Genomic DNA, 24,949 nt, shown 5'->3' with positions numbered 1-24,949 from the left:
AGAAGTGTTTGAAAATATAATTTTTTTTAAGTGAGATATAGAGAAATATATAGGTAATATAAAAATAATTAATATATATTAATTATGTAGGACGGACGATAATAAAAAATTACAACAAATTATGTGGAACGGAGGAAATATCATTTTATAAATTTTTTTTATATATAATAGTATAAAATAAAAAAAATATTAATATTATTATGTAAAATAAATTAAAATAAATAACAATGTATAAATATATATCATATCAAATACAATGACTAAGACATGATATATATTATCAAATCCAATGTCACGTTCATTATTATCTTTTTCTATCACAATTTGATATTGAATGCTGGCTTGTTTAAATGAAATACGCCCGTGTTTGTATAAATATGACAATAATTTTTTTTTATTAAAATAACACGCCCGTGTTTGTATAAATATGACAATAATTTTTATATTAAAATAACACGCCATTGTTGTAGTTAACATGGTCATGTTTGTTCCAGATTATATATCACGTCAGCTACCGTTAAGTCCACATCAACATATTCCGTTGAAATTATAATGGTGGGACCAAAAATAATATTTTCTTTTTTTAGAGACTAATTTTGATAATTAATTTTGAATGAGACCAAAAATAAAAAAAATAGGATTGATTGAGACTAATATTAATATTTACTCTTTATATTTTTTTTTTAAAAATAATTAATTTTATCTTAATTTTATTTAAATATATCTTTGTTAATTATATATGGTGTAAAAATTATAAAAATAATAATTAATTAGATTGTTACAATATAAAAACAATAAATTTAGTAAAGAATTAAAATAAATTTTAAATTAAAATAAATTATAAAACTATTGATTTAGATTAGATAATAAAATAATTTAAATTACATAAGATCATAAAAATTAATATCATTAATAATTATTTATTTTTATTAATATTAATATTATTTTTTATATTTAAAAAAATTAATAATATATAGAAAGTTTAACTATTATTATTATTATTATTGTTATTATTATTATTATAATAAGATACACATTTTGTCCTAATAATAGTAATCGCTTTGAAGGATCGGTTCATATATATTCATTTTTTATTTTCATTTTTATGCTTTTCTAAATTAAAATTATACTGAAAAATAATTTATTATGATTTTGATTTTATTTATATAGATTTATTATAGAAAAATTTAATAAATAATAATTAATATAATTGTTACTATATATAAATAACTAAAATAATAAGTTATTAAGTAATTAAATTATATTTTAAATTAAAATTAATTATAAAAATATTAATGTATTACAGTATTAGATAGTATTATCTAATATAATTTCAATTAAAATTATATTAAAAATTTAAATATAAAAATAAAAAAAATAAAAATAGTGTTACATAATAAATATTATAATATAATATAGAGAGAGAAAGTACAAGATGGAGATAGACGGATAAGAGGGTTAGTGCAATAACGGAGATTGAGTGAATTTTTCATGTCATTTCATTTGCAATTCATACATATATATAGCCATATGACCGCATGCGAATTCAACCGTCATATGAGGTGTGTTAATTAATAAATGCATCCACGTCTAATGTATGTAGCGTCAATGTATATGTATATGTAGCTATTTGGTGTTGTTGATGTATTTTTTCAACAAATAAAAAGTAAAATTCAAAGATATGGAAATATCCTTAAATTTGATTTATTAGTGCCTGAGATTAGAAATCTCTAAACACTGTAACGGTACATACGAAAATTAACTGGAAATAAAAATGCTGGAAATTTAAAGTGGTGATCCCCGAATCTGACTTTGCTTTTGTTGAAGTTGATTGAAGATGCCTTCTCAAAAAAAATCCAAATCCTTAAATATTCCTTGAAGAAAACGCTTGGAACCGTTGCCTGGTCGGTTACAGCAACCGCCGTCAACGGCCCAAAAGAAACGTTTTGAAACGTCGCCTGGTCAGTTACAGCAACCGTCTCGCCAACTGCATAACCCAACCGACTAATCCAGCGACTAACTGGTCGCTAGGCCAAAAGACTCCTTGGCCGCCCCCACCAAGCGACCAAACTACTGTTCACTTAAGTGGGCAATTAATTACCAGACCTTACTTCGCCCGACATCCGTAGCAGCCGACTTGCAGACTTTCCGACCTATAGACCATCCGACCCGCTAACCAACCGACCTGACTATCCGACCGCAGACCTTCCGACCTGCCTATCCGACCGAGGACCAGCCGACCTGCCTATCCGACCGCAGACCTTCCGACCTGTCTATCCGACCGAGGACCAACCGACCTGCCTATCCGACTGCGGACCAACCGACCAGACCAACCGACCGAGGACCAACCGACCTGACCAACCGACTTGCGCGGAAATTTTTCTTCTTTTCCACCTGACTTCGTGTCTAACTTCCTTTAAGATCCTGCTATCTTTATTTTTATTATTATTATTATTTTTTGTGCATAACAGGTGTATAACATTCCCCATTGAATGCATTTATATAAAAAATGTGCCTCGTTAAAATTTTACTATGAAAAAACCCTGTAGGAAGAAATCATAGTGAAGGAAAAAGAGTACAACATTCATGTATGAATGCACTCCCATTGTTTTGGACTTTACTTAATGTTTTTCATCCGACACATTCTAATTCCTTACACCAATTTGTGAATGTTGCAGTCGGTAGCGCTTTCGTAAATAAATCTGCAAATCTTTTAGATAATCGAATTTGTTGCACATTAATTTCACCACTTTCCTGAAGATCGTAAGTAAAAAAGAACTTTGGAGATATGTGCTTTGTCCGATCACCTTTAATATATCCTCCTTTTAATTGAGCTATACAAGCTGCATTATCTTCAAATATTATTGTGGGAAGTAATATATCATCAGAAATCAAGCCACAATTTTTCTGAATATGGTGAGTCATAGACCTCAACCAAACGCATTCATGACTGGCTTCCTTGATTGCTAAAACCTCAGCATGGTTTGAAGAAGTAGCTGTTATTGTCTGTTTAGCAGATCTCCAAGAGATTGCGATTCCACCACAAGTAAATAAATAGTCAGTTTAAGATTTTGCTTTGTGTGGATTAGACAGATAACCAGCGTCAGCATAACCCATTAATTCATTTCGAGTTTCACTCGAATAAAATACACCGAGGTCATGAGTTCCCTGAAGATAACGAAAAATGTGTTTGATACCGTTCAAGTGGCGCTTTGTGGGGGATGCGCTAAACCTGGCCAGTAGATTTATTGAAAAAGATATATCTGGTCTGATACAATTTGCAAGGTACATTAATGCGCCAATAGTGCTGAGATATGGTACCTCAGGGCCAAGTATTTTTTTATTTTCTTCTCTTGGCTAAGTAGATCTTTATTGGGATCAATGGATCTGACCATCATTGGTGTACTCAGAGAGTGAGATTTATCCATATAAAATTGTTTTAATACTCTTTAGGTATATGTAGATTGATGAATAAATATCTCATCATTAACATGATCCACTTGTAATCTCAGGCAATATTTTGTCTTTATAAAATCTTTGATCTCAAATTCTTTCTTTAGATATTCAACTGCAATTTGGATCTCTTTTGGAGTTCCAATTAAATTGAGATCATCAACATATATTGCAATAATGACAAAATTTGAGCCATTTTTCTTTATAAAGACGCATGAGCATATTGGATCATTAGTATAACCTTCTTTTATTAAACATTCGCTGAGACGGTTATACCACATTCGCCCTGATTGTTTAAATCCATACAAAGACTTTTTCAATTTGATGGAATATGATTCCCTTGGATTTAATTTGTATATTTCAGGCATATTGAATCCCTCAAGAACTTTCATATAAATATCAGTATCGAATGAGCCATAAAGATATGCAGTAATTACGTCTAAAAGATGCATATCGAGCTTTTCTCGCACTACTAGGCTTACGAGATATCTAAATGTTATTCCATCAACAATCGGAGAGTATGTTTCATCAAAATCTACTCCAGGTCTTTGTGAGAATCCCAGAGCTACAAGACGGGCTTTATATCTCACAATTTCATTATGTTCATTTCTTTTTCGCACAAAGACCCATTTGTATTAAACTTGTTTTATATTATCTGGTGTTAGAACAATTGGTCCGAAAACCTTCCTTTTGTTTAATGAGTCAAGCTCTGATTGAATCGCATTTTTCCATTTTGGCCAGTCATTTCTTTTCCGACATTCATTAACCGATTTTGGCTCTGGATCCTCATTTTCTTTCATTATATCAAGTGCTAAATTGTATGCGAAGGCATTATAAATAATTGTCTCTTTGCGGTTCCAACATTTTCTTGAAGTAACATAGTTAATTGAGTTTTCAATAATCTCATCATGTTCTTCAAGATCGCCCTCTTCTGGAGCAATTATTTCAGGGTTGACTTCCTCATTAGATTGAGATTATTAATGTCATTCATGATATTTTCATGATTATTATCATTAATTCCTCTTTTCTTTCGAGGATGTTTGTCTTTGGAATCGAGTGGTCTACCACGCTTTAAGCATGCCGTTGATTCATTAGCAGTTGCAATTTGTCCATCAGGGACAGATATTTTAGCCGGAGCATTTGCAGCTTGAATGTATGATCGAGTGACTTTACTCGAGTCATTGAATGCATCCAGTAACTGATTTGCAATATTTTGCAAATTTAGAATACGTTGAACTTCTAGTTCACACTGCTTTGTACGAGGATCACAAAAATTCAATGGGATTTTCCAATTAATATCCCTTTTCGGTTCATTTCTGTCTCCCTAATGTCGGAAAATATAATTCGTAAAAATGACAATATGCAAATCTTGCAGTGAATAAATCAACCGTCATAAGTTCAAGATATTTTATAATTGGTGGCGATTCATATCCGACATAAATACCCAATCTACGTTGAGGACCCATTTTTGTACGTTTGGGGGGGTGGAATAGGAACATAAACAGCACACCCAAAAATACGTAGATGAGATATATTTGGTTCGTGACCAAATACTAACTGCATCGGGGCATAGCTATGATAGCTTGTCAGCCTCATTCTTATAAGTGTTCCTGCATGTAAGATTGCATGCCCCCAAGCTAAAACGGGCAACATCGACCTCATTAGTAATGGTCTAGAAATCAATTGCATTTTTTTAATAAGTGATTCTGCTAGACCATTTTGTGTATGAACATGAGAAACTGGGTGCTCTACATTAATCCCAATCGATATGCAATAATCATCAAATGCATTCAATGTATATTCACCAGCATTATCCAGACGTAGTCTTAATAATTTAATAATTTAGGCAAGTAATCTCACAAATGCCATATTGCGAGTAGATAATAAACATACATGTGACAATCTGGTAGATGCATCAATAAGCACCATAAAATATTTAAATGGCCCACATGTGGGTCTATTGGTCCACATATATCGCCGCGTATTTTTTCAATACCTACTTTAGCTGGTGATGGACTGGTTATCAATTTTTCCTGAGTGCAGGCAACACAGGTTAACTCATTTGAGTTTAAAACTTTTTGACATTTTAATGAATGGCCATGCGAATTCTCAATTATTCGCCTGATCATTATACTGATAGAATATCCAAGACAATCATGCCATATTTGAAAATCGGTAATCTTTTGATTTACCGTGAGGTGTGTTTCAACAACACCTAATCTGACATAATATAAGCTAGTAGAGAGTGAGGGTAATCTCTCAATGATGCATTTCTTTTTATCAATGATATTGGTGATCAATAAAATTCACCACCGGTATCACTCATAGTTTCAATGTGATAACTATTTTTCCGAATGTCATGAAAGCTTAGTAAATTTCTTCGAGCTTTAGTGGCCAACGGTGCATACTGTATCACAATTTTCGTCCCCGCGGGGAGAAATATAATGGCTTCTCCAGAGCCTTCAATTAATTTTGCACTGCCACTTATTGTATTGACATTCATTCTTTCCCTTTTCAAATAGGAGAAATATTTTTCGTGTTTCAATATAGTATGTGTCGTTGCACTATCAATGAAACACATATTTGCATCATTTTGACTGACATCCATTTAACCTTCAAATATAAATAAACGCAGTATTAAGAAAGACATATATAAATATTACAAAATGCATTATAGAAAGGTAATATGCGATAATTTAAATATTACAAAATATAATGTAAAATGACATAATATGTCTATCACTGGGGGTTTGCTGGATCTACGATAAAATCTGCTATATCAAGATGCGTTGTGTCGTAATCCAGAAGATCATCATCGGGGTCATCATCGTTATCAACGTGATTAGTCTCGACCCCTATTCCCCTTTTTCTGCAGTGAGGCTTGATAAAGATCGGCTAGGTCTTTGGCTGTTCTACAGGTATTGACCCAATGACCTTCAATGCCACACCAATTACAAATGTCGATTTGCCTCTTTATCTGTTTAGCCTTTTCGGCTATATCCCCATATTGAGGTTTACTCTACATCCTGTTATGTCAAAATTACGGCGATTGTAAAGGGTATATCGACCGCGTTGTCTCTCACGACTGCGACCACGTCCACGGCCTCTACCACGTCCTCGGCCTCGTTCAGAAAATGTCACGTTCGCTTCAGGGAATGGACTGGAACCAGTGGGCCAGTACTGATGATTTTTCATCAGTAACTCATTATTTTTCTCAGCTAATAAGACATGCAATGAGCTATGAGTACTTTTGAAAGTTTTTCTCACGATATTGCTATTGCAGCACAACATTAAAAGCATGGAAGGTAGAGAGAGTCTTTTCCAATTTATCATTCTCAGTAACATTTTCTCCGCAGAGTTTCAACTGAGATGTAATCTGATGGGTAGCAGAGTTGTACTATGTAACCGTTTTAAAATCCTGCAAACGCAGGTTAAGCCAATCATGTCGGGCTTTGGGGAGAGTGATATATTTCAAGTGCCCAAATCTCTCCCTCAATTCATTCCACAAATCAAGTGGATCTTTCACCGTCAAATATTCGGATTGTAAAGGAATGTCAAGATGGTGACGAATGAAAATAATAGCCTTAGCCCGATCTTGGTTTGTAGCCATATTTTCACTGGTAATTGTATGAACAAGGCCCATAGAAACCAAATGCATTTCTATATCTAAGGACCAAGTCAGAAAATTATTGCCGGTGAGAGACAGGGGTTTATAAGAAAATTTTGCATGATTTTTCATAGTGTAGAAAGTAGATAATATAGATAGTATAAAAATAAACCTTACCAAAAATAATATAGGCAAGAGCCTTCGTGCTGATAACGTGTTATATAATAAATATTATAATATTGTTAAGTATGTATATATATGTACTTATATATTAGTATATGATATTTATATATTATAATATAATATAGATAGAGAAAGTACAAGATGGAGAAAGACGGATGAGAGGGTGAGTGCACTAATGGAGATTGAGTGAATTTTTCATGTCATTTCATTTATAATTCATACATATATATAGGCATATGACCGCATGCGAATTCAACCGTCATATGAGGTGTGTTAATTAATAAATGCATCCAATGTATGTAGCGTCAACGTATATGTATACGTAGCTATTTGGTGTATAACAAATAATATTATGTTACTATAATAAAAATAATATTATTGATAACTAAAAATTGATGATGTCTTAGGTGTATAAGCATTCGCAGGGAATTTTCATTCGAAGATTAAAAATGTGGCGTATTATAGAAGATGATCAGATATGGTAAACATTTGTGGTTGTAGACCCTGAGTAGTTATCATAATTATTTATACTCTTTAACTGGTGAGTTTCCAGGTCGAACACAAGGATTTTAAGTCACGAATTTTAAATCAAGTACAGATCTTATGAAAGCATCGGAAAATTCAGTAGGGGGACCCGCTTTGTAGCGGATCAAAATTCTTATTCTATGAAAAGCTGTAAACAAAAGCGGTAAAGTGAGCGGAGGCGAACAGAGCAGAGGAAAGCGGTGGAGGTGCCAGTGATGGTCGAGCGAGCGGGACACGAGCGGATGGCACAATGTATATATATATTAAGTAGTAGAGAGAGTGAAATAGAGGTGTTGTGTTTGAATTGTGCTTTACTTAATGACTAGGTTTTCCTGGATGAGATGAGCGAGTGGTGTTGGTGTTTAAGCGGACATATATGTATAATACGAAAGTGGGGAAAGGAGATGATGTAAATATATAAAACAGATTATAGAGAATCCTTATCACTGGTATTTGACCTTAAGGGATTTACATCAAGACTTCAATGACACCCAGAATCGAAACATTATAAGAAAGAAACCCTACTGTCACTAATAATTTCTGCGACCTAATAGACCACCGCTTATGCCCCATTAATTATCTCAAATTCTGCCTCATTAGTGGTTTTACCCTTCTGTTACCTCTTTTTAATCAAAACTGAATTTGAACCAGTAGTTAAGCAGGTCGACAAGGCTCCCACGAACTCAACTACATTGAACTACCTTGAAAATGTTTGTGACAAAAGACAAGGCTTGGATAATCAATTTTTCTATGCTCTAAACCAGTGAAGTGAAATTCTTTAAAATCAGGGTTTATATAAGTGTGAAAATTTGTGAAAGAAATGAAGATGAAGAATTGAATGATATTTCATTACTTACTAGTAAAATTGAAATTTCTAACTCTACAAAATTGTAAATGATAGCGATAAACTATACTAAGTAAGTAGTAAAGTTTTGGCCAAGGAAGAAGGGGAATCCCCACTCTTTTGGCCATTTCTGTGGAGAACTCCCTTACAGGGTTAGAGCTCTTGGAGAACATGAAGACAGCTAGAATGCACAAAAAGTAATCGCTAGTATACTCCAGTCGAAGTATATCTACATACAGATATCTGGCTCTATTTATATTAGGTAGAAGTAGCGGTTACAAGTAGTTATAAGGTGGTTTCAACCGTTGGGCAGTTGATGACGGTTATTTTGTTGAAGCAGTTGCTGGCCATAACTCCTAGTGTGCTCGCTCCGCTTGCATGGGTTTGTAAGGGTTCAGATCTTCCTCGCTTGCTAGATGGCCGGAGGGCATCAGAACAGCTAGGCGGGCTTGCTTGTGCTGGCTGGTAGTAGAATGGTTGTACCGCTGCAGTTGGGACACTCTGCAGCGGTGGGTGTCTGGGGCATCGCTTGCGAGCGGGAGAGGCTTTCGCTTGTGAGCGATGGAAGCTACCGCTTGCCTCTCTTGCCTTAGTTTTCTGGGCGATGGAATCACCGCTTGCAAGCAGAGATGACTGTCGTTTGTGGCATCTGCCTTAGCTTTTCTGGCTCCAAAACACCACTTTTGGAGGACTTTGGTCTCCATGTGGGCGATTTGATCATCGCCTTTGGATTTGATATCTTCTTTAGACGATCCGAGGCTTTGATATTTGCTTTGGCTTTGCTGCCTTTTGGAGGGCTTTGGTCTCTGTGTGGGTAATTTGATAATTGGCTTTGGATTTGATGTTTTCTTTGAACGATCTGCAACTTTGATCTTTGGTTTGTTTTTGCCGCTTTTGGAGGGCTTTGGTCTCCGTGTGAGCGATTTGATCATCAGCTTTGGATTTGGTGTCTTCTTTGGACAATCCGAGGCTTTGATCTTTAATTTGCCTTTGCCGCCTTTTGGAGAGCTTTGGTCTCCATATTGGCGATTTGATAATTGGCTTTGGATTTAATGTCTTCTTTAGACGATCTGTGGCTTTGATCTTTGCTTTGGCTTTGCTGCTTTTGGAGGGGTTTGGTCTCCGTGTGGATGATTTGATCGTTGGCTTTGGATTTGATGTCTTTTTTGGACAATCCAAGGCCTTGATTTTTGCGGAGGTGGATTTGGTGCTCCATAAATCTTTTGGCGGCGTATTGCTTTGACTTTTGGATCAAAGAGGGCCTGGTTGATGCTTTGGTGAAGAACGCGATGAACACCTCGAAGCTTTGGGATGAACTTTGGATGCTCTTCCTTGGCTTTGATGGATTCTTCAACTGCTTTTGGAGCTTTGATCTTTGAAGAGGTAGATTTGGTGCTCTATAACACTTTTGGCGGCGTGTCCCTTTGACTTTTGGATCGAAGAGGGCCTAGTTGATGCTTTGTTGAAGAACGCGATGAACATCTTAAAGTTTTGAGAGGAACTTTGGAGACATTCCCTTGGCTTTGACGAATTCCTCAAAGGTTTTGAGAGCTTTGATCCTTCCTTCGACTTGGGCATACGACGAAGAACGTTAACTTCATCGATTCGTCGACCAATATTGGATCGTTTGCCCAAATCGGTGACTTTTTTACGAAGAACAATACAGAGAGAGTTTAGAGACTTACCCCTTTGCTTGAATCCTCGATGTAACTTCGGTGCCTCAAATGAACTAGCCATGACTCCTATTTATAGGGGATGGGTGGCCTCAACTTCCTTTTTTTAATGGTACCACGTGGCCCGTTCTGATTGGCCAATATGAAGATTTTATAATCTTTCATTTTCTATCAGATGTTGTTTTCCATTCTTGACGGATTTGATTGCACGTCTTCCTTTCTCGCCAAGATCTTTATGTCATTGCCTTTTTTAGAAGATATTAATTTATATCCTTCATTTATTGACAAGATTAATTTATTTTGCTATCAAATTTATTATGGTTTTATTTATGCACGTAATATTTGTACGATATCGTCCATTTTAAACAGATTTTAGAATTAATGGTTGATATTTATTGGACAAAAATTAACATATGTGCATAATTAAATACCATATATTTATTTTATTGGAATTGTATTTTCTTCTAAAGTACATGATATTTAATTTAATTTAGACATATATTTTTAGTGTCTACACGTATGATTATGGAAAAAATAAAAATAAAAATCTCTTTTTCATTGAGTATTCCCCATCGGTGATCCTAATGTTTTTTAATGGCGGTCTCAAATACTCACCTCTTTCGTGATTCTAATGTCTGTCTAAATCGGTGTGATGTTACTGTAGCCAAGAAAAAAAAAAATGTGCAGAACACATTATCAATTTTTTTTTATATATTTTTGGAAAATATCTTTTTAAATTGTAATATTTTTATTTTTTTGTATAATAAAAATATTTATTTTTTTACAGAATGATATACATATTGATATATATTTTTTTGAAATTTTCATAGGAAAAATTTTTATTTTCAATTAAAACAAAAATAATAATGTAAATTTTCAATTTTCATGTACAAAAATATATATATATATATATATATATATTCAACAAAGTTATTGCATGGAAAAGTTAATGGACCTTTATGATCTTTCTTAATCGACCCAAAACTTATATAGGTCAATTATACAGGACTATAGAAATTACTTATATTTACAAAGGATTGATTTAAACTATAAATTTAGACAAGTAAAGCAACATCCTCACACACTATTTTAGCCATATAATTGTCATTTAGACAAGTAAAGCAACATCCTCACACACTATTTTAGCCATATAATTGTCAATTCATGTAGTCATTTGTAAAACTTGTCATATATATTTATATATGAATGTCATTTTTTATTTTTTTTTGTTAAATTAATGCACAAACATTAAAAGTAACAAACGCATGAATATAGTGAATTACGGTACTAAAATATTTAGGTTGTCTTTAAATCTCACTTCACGAGTGCTAAACACTATTTTTTATATTGTATAAATATAATATTATATGCATATAAGTCGTGTGTGTGCGTTGGTGTTATATATATATATATACTAGTGCTCGTCGGAGCGTTACGTCGCACAAGTAATTTATAAGGTAAAAAACTTTAATATGTATTATCGAAAATATAATAGAACTTATTAAATTATATAAATATTTTCATAAAAATGTATATAATCTTATGACAAAAATCTTGTCTTTCATTTTTTTCAAGAAATGGAAAAAGGATGATCTCATTCATCATCTCAGTTTTGAGATTGTTGTAGATAACAATGTAATCGGTCATCTTCTCAATTTTTTATTGTTATACATAGATGAAATAAGGAAGATATTGATCCTCTCAATTTTGGGTATGTTGTACAGAGATAAAATAATTGACATCGGTCATCCTCCCACTTTTGGATCTGTTGTACAAGGATGAAATAAGGATGCCATATGTCATCCTCTCAATTTTGGATTTATTCTTAATTTTAAATTTGTTGTTCAGATATGAAATAATCAGTCACTCTCACAATTAACTCATAAATTTTATAATCGGTCATTCTCACAAATTTTTTTGAAAAGCATTCACTTTCTAACTAACTCATCAAGCATATAGTCAGGCACTAGTGTAAAAATTGATAATCAAAATCAAATTTAAATAACTTTATAAAAGAATAACATGCACAAAAGGATTAGGATCATAACTTTAACATTTAACTAAAGAGTAAATGCTTAAAAAAATTGCCTTCTAATTTATTTCTTGTTGGCAGCTAAGTCATTTGGTCCAAGAATCAAAATATAAAAGCATTTTAAGTAGTTTGAATTTCTAAATGAATACTTCTACCCTAACCTGCTGCAATAAGAAAACTCAAACAACCCAGAAACATTAATTAATAGATTCTACTAGGCTCATATTGAGAATCAAATTCTTATCCACCCTTAGCTTGCCACGACCACGGAAATTGCAACCCCCAACCACCATTCCTTTCATAGCCAAAATCCTTACACTCACCGCAAGCAAAGTCATTTCTTGAAAAATACTACACACTCACATAAATTTGTCTAAACGGTTCAAAGTGTTACAAACGGTCAGTTTCGATTTGTCAAAATATTAAATCAAAATCGAACATTTCGATCGACGGTTTCAATTCCGATTTGACAATTTCAGTTACGGCTACCAAACTGATGGTTTCGGTTTAAAAACGGCCGGTTCAGTTTGAACCGCCGATTTATATATAATTCTTTAATACTTTATTTATTTATTTATTTTTTCTAGTTTTTCTAAATTTAAATGTATTAAGGGTATCTCAATCAGTGACGGAACCAACCCTAAAATTTGGGGGAGGGACAAAATGTCAATTTAATATATTTTTTATTTAATATTATTTTTTTCGATTTCTCCCTATGCAACTGGACAAACAAGAATAAGGGAAAAATAGCTAAAAATTAAATTTTTAAAGAAATATTTAAAAATAATAATAAAATTCAATAATTTCTACTAAAAAACAAAAAATAAAACCAAAATATAAATCAACAAAACTACGAAAGTTTTTATTATTTTTTATACTAAAAAATAAAAAAAAAAATTGAATTACACTTAAAAAAAACCTATATTTCGGGGCTGGGGTTAGCTGGTCCCCTAGCCCCTATGTAGTACCGTCCTTGACCTCAAACAATTTTTTCTTGCAATTTCACATTTTTAAGTCTATATGAGATGAGATATAGTATATAAATTAGATCCTTTATAAAAATAAAATATAACTTAACAATATAAAGGAATATGCAATCCAACAAGAAGAACCTTTAGATCTCTTGAACCTTTGGGTAATAAAGTCATATAAACTGAAGGTTTATGTACCCATCCATAAAAGGTTTGTGATACATGAAATGCTTCGATGTTGTTTTTGCAAGAAGAGGTTTTAGGACAAAAGTAATTTATTAAAAACCTATGGCAAACACTCAATCGATTGTATATAATTGCACCAATATCCTAAATATGCAATATGTAAATGAGAAGCAATAAGAATGCTACTCTTACCTTTACACATAAATATTCTTCAAAATGAGAGATGTTGACAAAGCTGGAGATCTAAGTTATGTATAAGAAAGCTAATGAGACGAGAGAAATTGTAGGAGAAATAATTGTGCGTTTCTTTTCATTCCACAATTGTCTGTATTTATAGGCAGTGTAATAAATTATCTGTGTTTACAAATAGTATATCATAGTAACTACGTAATTGAATTATATATGGACTCATCAGAAGCATCCACGATACCTATGTGTAGGTTATATGTGTAACATTATTTTTTCTATTAATTTACTTTTTTCTTTTATCCAAGTAATCAATAATCCTGATGGTTGTTTTGTATCACCACCAGCTGCCTCTTTCCGCCGACCGTCGCTGTGTTGTTATCTCCGCTTGAGTCTCCCGATGGTTGTTTTGTCTCTTCCGCTCTATTTCGCCAGTCACCTTCAAAACTAGGCTTATGCCGCCATCTTCTTCCTGTCACCGGCCGCCGCTTCTTTGTTATCTCCGCTCGAGCTTCCACCGGTAGCCATTTGGTTTTTCTTGTTGGGATTTTTTATGCTTCTGTTTGGAATAATTTTGGCAACTATATATTATGTTGATTAGAAATTTAGAAATTTTCTATTTGATTTATACTTGAGTATAATCAATATGCATTTCTATGTATTTTTGTTCCTTTGGTGGACAAGATTCGATTTTGTGTTATTGTCCATCAGAAGTTTTAGTGTTTGGGATCAATGTTTATAGTTTTGATTGCTATATAACAAGTTTTGATTTGTTTTGCTAAATTTAGCAGTGTTGGATTTGAGTATATTATGTTTGATACAAGTTTAAAGATTTTTATTTGATTCATTTTAGTATAATTATTTTATTTTTCTAGCTCCAAGACAAAACATCTTTAGTTTTTCAAGGAGGAGCATTTTGATTAAGGAAAAATTGTAGGTAACTAATGAAATATTAGATCAGATTTTTCTGTATTTTTTTAAAAATATTATTGATATATTTTATTTTTAAACTTTAGATAGTAAAAAAATTATTACTCCCTCTGTCCAATTTATAGGTAAATATTTATTTTTTATGCGGAATTTAAGAAATAATACATTTTAATTGTAGTGTGTAGTTAAAAATAGTATTTAGACAATTTTATTTTTATTTTTTGGTGTAAAAATAATGATGTGACGGCAGGCCCGTTCCTGACCTGTATTAGGCCTGGGGCAAAATTAAAATATTCGACCCTTAAATATTTTTTATATTAATATAATAATAATATAATAATTTTATATATTTTTTTAATGTAAATGTATTAATAAAATATTTTTTATTTATTAAAAGAACAAAATATAAATATAAAATTAATGTGAGTATAATATAAAAATAAAAAAATATTTAATTTAATATTTTTTCAAGAATATTTTTATAAACAATAAAAAGTCTTTAAAAGAAAATTTTCAAACAAAAAAAGTTTATTAACAGTTTCTTTCTTTTGATTGGTTTAGGAAAATGTTTGGTTTGAATTTGATATTAAAATAATATTTGATGGGATATTTGTGAGAGAAAAAAAAATATTTTTTCGAAAAAGCGTATAGTCCTAATAATAAAAATTAGAAAGTTTAGATTAAATAAACAAATCCAGTGTTTATATAATACACAAATTTTTAAAAAATACTACTAAAAAATATTAAAATATACAAATTTAAACATATAGACATAAAAATAAAACTAACAAGAATACACAAAAAATATTACTTTATTGTATCTTCTTAATTTTACATAATTTACAAAAATATATAAAATCATACCATTAAATCACTAAAACATACAAATAAATAATTTAAAAATTAATATAGAAATCATTTATTTAAAAAATAATTATAAAATAAAATTTTATTTTATATATTCTATAAAAAATAATAATAATAATAATAATAATAATAATAATAATATATTAATATTTAGGAGTATATATATACATATATTATTGGAAACCTTATTGGTCCTGGAGGGAATGACCCTGCCATGTGGTCTGGCCCAGGGCCGGGTTTGTGTGATAGTAAGTAAAAGTATTTGTAAAAAAAAATTAAATATTTTTTAAATAATAATTTTGTAATTGAACAATTCAAAATAAAAATATATATACTTTGAAAATGGACAGATGAATATATATATATATATTTGTAGGTGATGTGATTTTTTTGTATTTTTTTTTTTTAAGTTTAAGGTTGTTTTTTTGTGGGTTTTTACCACAAATTTTTACTACTAAGAAATATCAAATCAAACAATTATTTTTTATTTTTTATAATTTACTACAAATTTATTTTATATTCAAAATATCACATCAACATCTTTTTATATCACATCAAACAACTATTTAAATTCAACATTTTACTATTTAAAAATCCAAACCCACAATTTTGGTTATGTTTGTTTCGTAAAATGGTTTGAAGTGATATATAAATATATATATATATTTTTTATGTGAGTTATAATAAATTGCATAGATAATATAAAAATATTGAATCTATGTAATATATTAATTTTTTGAAAAACTTTATATGGCTTTTTCACCCTTTATTCCTCGTGAATCAGAGTGGTTTAACCTTCTAATTCTTATCGATTGTGTTAAGAAAGAAATGAGAGTCAAACCGGTGAAGCCAGTAGAAGCGAACAATATTATAGCAATGAAGAGGATGGTAAATATGAAGACGACGATGAATTGAAAACTGATTCAATTTGTTATAGTTGTCTTATGTATCAATTGATAATTAATGCTCCGGTTTTCATTACTGTTGTCGTGAAAACTGCGACAATCAATTCATTAAATTTGTAACAAATACTTGTGCTACATTTTACATTTTTCTCTCTTGTAGTCTATGTTGTCCTATTCGCTAGTGATGGATGGCTTACTATAAATTAAATTATATCGAGTATTGCAAAATATGCAAAAGCACTATCAACATTTATTTTCTTTCGGTTTCAATATTTTTCACTGGTTGTATAGTTAACAGGAGTTTCAATAACTTTATTCTAACTTTCATCAGAATTTTTAGTATAAACTTTTTCAGGGGTTGTACTGATATTTTTAGGTATCTAATCATTGATCTCTTCACTAGTACTTACAATTTTTCTCTCGTGGATTTTTATCTTTGGAACCTAATAGTATTCCACATTTTACGCAGGAAGTATGTTCATTAGCACTCGGCACATTCCCCTTTGTGATATTTATTTTAGCTGGTGCATTTTCTACTACAATATATGATTTCGTAACTCTAACAGCATCATTAAAAACATCAGGTAATTGATTTGCAATTTTTTGCAAATGCACAATTCTTTGAATTTTAAGTTCACTATGTTTCGTACTAAGATCAAAATCAAGTGGTATTTTCCACGAAATTTCTTTTTTCAGTTGATTACTGTCTCCCCCTAATGTTGGGAAATGAGATTCATCGAAATGATAGTTTGCAAACCTTGCAGTAAATAAATCACCCATTGTTGGTTCAAAATATTTCGTAATCGGGAATGATTCATACCCAACATATATACTCAACCTTCTTTGAGTTCCCATTTTCGTGCGTTGGGGTGGCCCAATTAGCACATAAACAACATACCAAAAAATTCGCATGTGAAATATATTTGGTGCTTTCTCATATACCAATTGAATAGGGAAATAGCTGTGATTACGTATCGGCTTTATCTTCACGAGGGTTGTTGCATGCAATATGACATGTCCCCAAACTGATACAGAAAGTTTAGGCCTCATTAACAATGGTTTAGCAATTAATTGCAATCTTTTAATAAGGGACTTAACCAGGCCATGTACATGGGGAACAAGATGTTCCACAGTAATCCCAATTGACATGCAGTAATAACAAATGTATGTGATAAATACTCTCCAACATGATCTAAACTTATTTTCTTTATTGGGTGATCTGAAAGTTGTACTTGCAATTTAATTATTTGTGCAAGTAGTCTAAAAAAAGTTAGATTGCGATAAGATAACAAATATACGTGTGACCATCGCATTGACATGTCCCTAAAATACTTGAAGGATCCACACAGTGGATCGATTGGTCCACAAATATCACTCTGAATTTTTTCCAGAAAAGCTAGGAATTCAATTCCAACTTTTTTTAGATGACTTGATTATTAACTTCCCTTGGAAACAGGCAGCACAAGAAAATCCATTCGGACTTAATATATTATTTGTTTTCATTGAGTAGCCATTTGAATTTTCAACAATTCGCCTCAGTATTACATTTTCAGAATGCTCGAGTCGATTGTGCCAAGTTTTAAAATTGTTTGTAGCCATGGTCTACTAGGTAATTTGTTTCAGCAGCACTGACTTTTGAGTATTACAAGCCGGAAGAAAGTGATGATGATTTTTCTTTCACAATTCTTTTGTCATTCACAACATGAGTAATCAAGAGATAATCATTTTCTGCCACATTCAATGTTTCAATATGATACCCATTTTTTCGAATATAATTGAAGCTCAGTAAATTCCTTCGAACTTTGCTCGAGAACAAGACATATTCAATTGTTATTTTTGTCCCTTTAGGGATAAATACAGTAGTTTTTCCTGAGCCTTCAATCATTTTCTATCACAACTGATAGTAACATTAGTGGTCTTTCTCATATTCAAATGGGAAAAATAACTTTATTTTTCAAAATGTTGTGAGTCGTAGCACTGTCGATAAGGCAAATATTGTCATCGGCTTTAAAATATTTGGAATCCATATCTTTGCAAAAAGGTAAAAATAATAGAAGATATGTATTAGTAACATAATCAAAATAGACTTATATTATATGGAGTATTAAAAAATGGGGGGTAGACAATATCAAAATAACAAGAAGATGTACAATAATATCTCATCATTTAGCATCATAAGCTATATCAAGAAGATCATCGACATCCAGGTGTGTAATATTTTCATTAAGTACATCATCAAATGTGTCATCGTGGGCAGCGTGATTTGTTTCGGCGGAAACTCTTCCTTGCCTTTATTTTGAGGCTCGATACAATTCAGCCAAGTGACTGGTTGTGCGACAAACACGGGCCCAATGGTCTTTGATTCTACACTAGGTGCATTCCTCATTATTGTCTTTGTTTCTCTCAATGTTAAACCTCTATTGAGGTTTATACGGTCTTCTATCATTGTAACACCGATTTGGCATATATCGGGTCCTATTTTGATAATTTTTGTAATTGTATGTGTTAGTCCGGCCTCGCCGGCGATTCTAATTTCGATCGAGATCAATTCTTTGATTTCTAGCATGCCCACAACCACGCACCGGATTTACCGGTTGTATTGCATTTGCCTCTGAAAATAGATTTGCACATGTCAATCGGGATTCGTGATTTTTAATAGCAATTCATTGTTCTGTTCGGCCAGCAAAAGACAAGTGATTAGCTCATAATATTTCTGGAAGACTCTTTCACGATACTGTTGTTGCAAAATCATGTTAGAGGCATGAAAAGTGGAGAAATTTTTCTCCATCATATCAGATTCAGATATATTTTTGCCACAGTGGCGCAGCTGTGATGTTATTTTAAACATGACAATTATATTCTTCGATTGTTATATAGTCTTGAAGTTGAAGTCTTTTCCATTCGATTCTTGCCCTTGTTAACAAAGTCAGTCTCATGTGATCATATCATTCTTTCAGTCTATCCGACAATTCAAATGGGGATTTCAACGTCACATATTGCATTTTCAGTGTCTCATCAATGTGATGGCACAAAAAGATCATAGCCTTTACACGATCTTGGCTCGCAGAATTTTTACTTCAGAGAATGGTATTTTCCAAGCTCATTGATGCTATATGCATTTTAATATTGCGAACTCAGACCATATAATTTTGGCAAAAAATGAGAAGACGACGAAATTTCTATTTGTTCAAGGTTAGTCATAATAAGCAAATAAAGTATAAACTATTATCTTGCGAAAATTAAAATATACAATCCTATTGATTAACGTGTTGTGATGTTATTGTAGGATTAACCAATAGAAATATTGATTATTTCCACTGCTAACTACTAATTTGTATATTGTATAAATATAATATTACATGGATATAAGATATATGTATTCGTTTGTGCGTTGGTGTTATATATATATATTATACTACCTCCGTCTGCCTCTAAAGATTTCATTTACTTTTTGCGTGTTGATCTTTAAATATTAAATATTATATCAAAATATAGTACAAATTAAGAAAAAATTACAAAAATACTTTCATTGGTGTATTATAATACTAATAGAATAACATTTGTAAAAACATTATACAAATATAAGAATATTTTTATTATTAAGTACAATGTCGCAAAAGATATATGTGACCATTAGAGGCGGAAGAAGGGAGTATTATATTATATGTATGTATGTATGGTGATGGGATTGTATGGTGACGTGCTTAAGTGTGTGTGATGATTGTGTGCACATTAAATGTTAGTATGTATGTATATGTATATTGCATGCATAGAGAGGTGAAGGAGAAATTGTAGTAGAAATAATTGTGTGTTTCTTTTTATTCTACAATCGTCTGTATTTATGGGCAGTGTAATAAATTATCTAAGGTTACAAATAGTACATCATAATAACTATGTAGCTAAATTGTGGACTCATGGGAAGCATCCACAATACTTATATGTAGATATATATAGGTGTAAAATCATTTAATTTATTAATTTACTTTTATTTTTTGTTTTATTCAAGTAATTAATAACACTAATTGAAATACCAATTTTTTATATTAAGTATAATGACACAAAAAAAAACAAATGATGCATTTTTTATAGGACAGAGGTAATATATATTTTTTATATGAATTATAACGAATTGTGTAAATAACATAAAAATTATGAAAATATATAATATATTACTTCCTTCAAAGACTTTATATGACCTTTTCACCCTTTATTCCTCGTGAAACAAAATGGTTTGCCTTTGAATTCTTATCGAATGTGTGAAGAGAAACACCAATAGAAGCGAACACGATGGACACGGGACCTGGGGGCAATTGCCCCCAAACTCCATTATTTTTATTTTTATTATCTTTTTACATGAAAAATTTATAAATTTTTTTGAATATATAGTTAATTGCACCCCAAATTTATTTTATTATCAAATTCTAAAATTTAGCTACAGAACCCGGATGTTGGGAAGGGAACAACATTATGGCAATGAACAGGATGGTAAATATGAAGAATGAATTGAAAATTGTTACAATTTGTTGCAGTCGTCTTCTTTTGTTCAATCCGGTGGTGATGGATGGCGTACAGTAAATAAAATTAAATTGTAATAAGAAGTGGCACGGTGGAGGGAGGGGAGGGGAGGGGAGGGCCTACTGCTGCTGCGAGTGCCACATTTACTTCACTATCACTAATCCCGGAGTTTGATCTCTCTCGTTCTTGATTCTTGATTCTTGAGACTGTCTGGGATTATCTAATTAAGTTGACACCATACTCATTGTTTATTTATTATATATTATAAAATTTAATTCCATATAGAATTTTACTACTATTTATGTAGGTAATAAGTGTTTCAAATATATTTGAAATAAAAAAAAAAAAAAATGTAAATTTTATAGCACGATGATGCGTTTTTTAATCCAAGGAGATAAATTTTGGCTAAAGAAGCATGAGTAAACGAAATGCAGGTAGTTCCTTCCTTCCTAGATGCAGGAAGATTGATTGGGGAATGAAAAATATTAATCAATAAGGCAAGGCAGCCAGCCTCCTTCCTTACATTAATTATATAATGCAAGTTCTGCTGTCTGGACAACAATGGCAGTATTATCTTCTTGTACTAGTACTACTACTACTCCTAGACTAGACTAGACTGCTACACTAGAAGAACAACATATTACATACAGGTATCTCCTCAGATGTAACAATCTAATCTAACCGCCATCAAAACAATGGCTGCCTGCCTGCCTGCCTGCCTCTCTTATACTTCCAACCATGAGCGTAACAAAACCCAGTTCGGCTCAACCGCCGTGTTTTCTGATTCCAATCAGACTTAGCTGCAACAGAAAAGTTTGGTCGAAACTTGAGAAACTGGCGGGCAGATAAAACTCACTTAAACGTGTTTGTTAGTCGAAGACAAAAAAAAAAAACGCTTACAATGTTGTTGTGAGGATGGCGCCAATAGAACCCCTGCAGCATCAGAGGTAATACGTTGCACGCGATGAATATGTATATCATCAGCGCATTCATTCCCATCCATTTCAGCACTGCCGTGCACCGGCTCCATCCGTACACATCCACCTGCATTGTTACCAACAATATTGGGCCAATCAATGCAAAAATCGGATTGGTTTGGTTTAACAGGCGTAAATCGTCATAAATTGCCTGGAAAGACTAACCAAGAGATAAATTGTAGCCAGTACGATCCCGGCGACGCCAACAGTTACGAAAGTGTAGCTAAACGAATATAGGGCCTTGTTTATGTGCATCCCTACCCAAAGAAACATCATCAATCGATGCTGATAGAGCGATTTGGGATACAAGAGAAGAGTCAAACAACGAAAGCTTTACCGAAAATGTCACATAACGTGCCAAAGAATATAAGACAGGACGACGGTGCCAGCCACAACAGAAGTCGGTTTTTGTGGTCCTGATTAAGAAAATCAAATAGGTATCACGCCTGAATCATCGTATGAAGTTTTTATAGCGGTAGTTTCTCATAGAAGCAGAATTACCTTAAAGTGGACAATAATGTGCCCGTATTGTAGACCGATCAAGCAAGTGACGATCGCCATTAGTGTGCTATGTATTCACAGAAACAAACCAACAGCACGTACGCAATAAGGGCGGAGATTCCTTAAACATGTAATAGACAGGGAATCAAGTAAGAGGAGAAAATAAAAAAGAACCTTAAGATTCCTTCAGGGTCAAATGGAGCTTGACACCACGACGGAGCATTAACAGGACGCGGACCGTAGTCTGGCGAGTTGATGCTGCATTGCTGTCAAAATACGAGCAACAATGTAAAGGGATCTAAGGACATTTATAATCACAAAAAGTAAAGACTTAGGAGAATTTACAGTTGTCCGTGCATAGATTGGCTTGCGATACAAGTGCTGAATCCCTAAAACAGCACGGTCGATCATTCCGGCAGCATTACAGGCAGGTCCAGTGTCGCCCCGCACACTACATTGCACCTTTACATATCACGCATGCAAATAAATTAATCGAGTTGACAATACATGACAGGGTGTATGTGTCGAGTAATGTGTTCAACATCCAAGAACTGACCTTGAAGGTTGTCGCTCCAACAGAATCTCCGAACGGAAGCTGATACTCCCAATCCGGGACGTACAAACCATACAACAACATAAGATAAACCGAAGTAATCATGAAGACGGCTGTCCTGAAAATTCGGGAAAAGCACAATTCTAACTTGAAAAACAGAACGGCAGAAACCACGCACGACACGGATATTACTCAAAACTCAAAATGTACCATTGTCGTTGATATTTCTTAAACAACGACAAACCACAAGAAACTTTCTCGTCGTTCCTGAGCCAAATCTCACAGGCTGCAGCCACCGAATAAGCAGCCGCAATTCGCTGCAACACAAACGAAGTTAATCACTATTGATTCCCCGACTCGATTCAAAATGACAAATCGAATACCACACCACACCTGCAATATCCCCATCCACCTGATTTGTTCCATGTCCACGCCGAACGTTAGATCATTAAGACCATGGAAATATCCACCTAACAAACCAAAATACAGTTAACTAAACTTGCATCGAACTAATCTCGATCACATCACATCACATCAATGGCAATTCAACATGAATAAGCTGTACAAGTAGAGAACAGACCTTGGAGAAAAAGACCTAGAACGAAAAGCTTCACCGTTCGCCACACGGCTTTTCTAGTTGCCGTAGCTCTGCAAGACAAATTCTAGCCGCGAATAACTTGGTAATTAGAACACCGAACCGAGGACTTCGATCGAATTGAGATCAGAGGTATGGTGTGAATTGAACATTGATGAATGCAGGCAGCAATATCGAATCGAATAGAATAGAATAGAATACCTACCTTGTACACGAGTGCGAGAGAAACGCCGACCATGAAGAGGAAAAACGGCATGACGAAATCCGCGAGGGTTAAGCCATTCCATGGCGAGTGATTGATCATCGGCAGGATTCCGCCAGCATCGTCGACCAGAATCATCAACTACAAGATCAAAATTGTGAAAGGAGAAACTTCAAATCTTGGAAAAATCGCTGAATCGGAACCTCGATCATTCCCCAATTGGAATTCCACAAGTAAAGAAAGGCAAGATTACAATCAATCGAAAAAAAAAAGGGTTAAGTAAAGTAAAGTAAAAATCCAGGTGAAAGGAAAAGTTACCGCAACAGTTAGGCCACGGAAAACATCGAGCGAGGCAAGGCGCGGAGACGGAGAACACTTGGCAATGCTGGCGGCAGCGCCGCCGCCGGTAGAATCAAAGAGCTTTTTGGCGCGAGGAGAGGGCGATGGATTGAATTTCTGGAATGCGGTCTCGATGTCACCGTCGGTACCATCTTCAATGCGCAGAGTACAATCCCTACCCCTTTTCTGCAATGTTCCTTCATCGCTAGCTTCCTTAATCAGCTGATAAGTCGCCATTGATGGACCTTAACAGAAACCCCAAATTCTTCAGCCCTAAATAATATCTCTATCCTCTTGAATAATCAGCAACAATATATGAATCCAAGAGAAAAGATGGAAAGAATGCAGGTGCAGGAAGGAAGCAAAGGGGGAGAAGGAATATCGGCGGCGTTGAGGAAAAAAGGAAACGAAAATGGCGGAACAGAATTTATGGGTGTTATATAAGTTACCGAAAGGCAAGAAAAGGAAAGGGTGTGGCTTTTGGGAAGGCCATTGGGCAATCGCCACAGCCCACAGCTCACATTTTCTCTCTCTCTACCTTTCTCTCTCTCTCTCCTCATTTATCTGCCATGACAAAGATGCGTTACCATTTTGCAAATTGCCTTTGGATGAACAGTCGAATCTGGGCATCATCGTCGTTCGATTTTCTGGGAAAATTTCGTTTCTACAAAAAAAATCGTAAGGACGAGGAGGTAAGAGGTGTGAGGTTGGATCCATTAATGGGGATGGGGATGGGGATGGGGATGGGTCCATTCATCAATCTCCACGAGATGCAGGTGGATTGGATTGAAGATGCTGCGAATATTTAGGGATATTTGTGAAACTAGGGATCAAATTTTTCAGGAATTAAAATCGGGAGGGGTTTGTTGTGAATTGTGATTGATTGATCCATCGGTGGCGGTCGT

At 33.3% G+C, this 24,949-nt stretch overlaps 1 protein-coding gene across 2 annotated transcripts; it reads right to left on the bottom strand.

Annotated features, from left to right (window-relative positions):
* Positions 1-21,341: 21,341 nt before the first annotated feature.
* On the bottom strand, positions 21,342-24,779 carry LOC127245648 (uncharacterized). 2 transcript variants are annotated; one of them, XM_051266648.1, is made up of 13 exons: positions 24,024-24,779; positions 23,709-23,846; positions 23,489-23,570; positions 23,302-23,378; positions 23,119-23,225; positions 22,912-23,026; positions 22,701-22,817; positions 22,530-22,621; positions 22,356-22,422; positions 22,192-22,270; positions 22,020-22,111; positions 21,778-21,921; positions 21,342-21,677 (listed from the first exon to the last, which is right to left on the bottom strand). In XM_051266648.1, exons 1-13 carry the CDS (start codon positions 24,279-24,281, stop codon positions 21,642-21,644), a joined length of 1,404 nt encoding a protein of 467 aa, XP_051122605.1. In that variant the 5' UTR covers positions 24,282-24,779; the 3' UTR covers positions 21,342-21,641. The 2 variants fall into 2 exon arrangements, with proteins under 2 accessions (XP_051122605.1, XP_051122606.1); XM_051266649.1 differs by lacking the exon at positions 24,024-24,779 and having other exon boundaries at positions 23,489-23,556; positions 23,709-23,845.
* Between the last annotated feature and the right edge of the window lie 170 nt (positions 24,780-24,949).

The sequence above is a fragment of the Andrographis paniculata genome, unplaced genomic scaffold (genome assembly GCF_009805555.1).
Source record: "Andrographis paniculata isolate CXL003 unplaced genomic scaffold, ASM980555v1 Contig22END, whole genome shotgun sequence".
Taxonomy (NCBI): Eukaryota; Viridiplantae; Streptophyta; class Magnoliopsida; order Lamiales; family Acanthaceae; genus Andrographis; species Andrographis paniculata.
Note: the sequence above shows the minus strand (reverse complement) of the source record. Positions and strands in the feature narration are given on the sequence as shown.

What these genes read in the sequence shown, in the direction of transcription:
- LOC127245648 (XM_051266648.1), bottom strand. Translation starts at nt 24,281, where the DNA reads ATGGCGACTTATCAGCTGATTAAGGAAGCTAGCGATGAAGGAACATTG. An exon ending in GGTGGATGGGGATATTGCAG is followed by an intron (nt 23,226 to 23,301) that starts GTGTGGTGTGGT and finishes TTTGTGTTGCAG; the next exon opens with CGAATTGCGGCTGCTTATTC. An exon ending in TTGGAGCGACAACCTTCAAG is followed by an intron (nt 22,818 to 22,911) that starts GTCAGTTCTTGG and finishes TGATATGTAAAG; the next exon opens with GTGCAATGTAGTGTGCGGGG.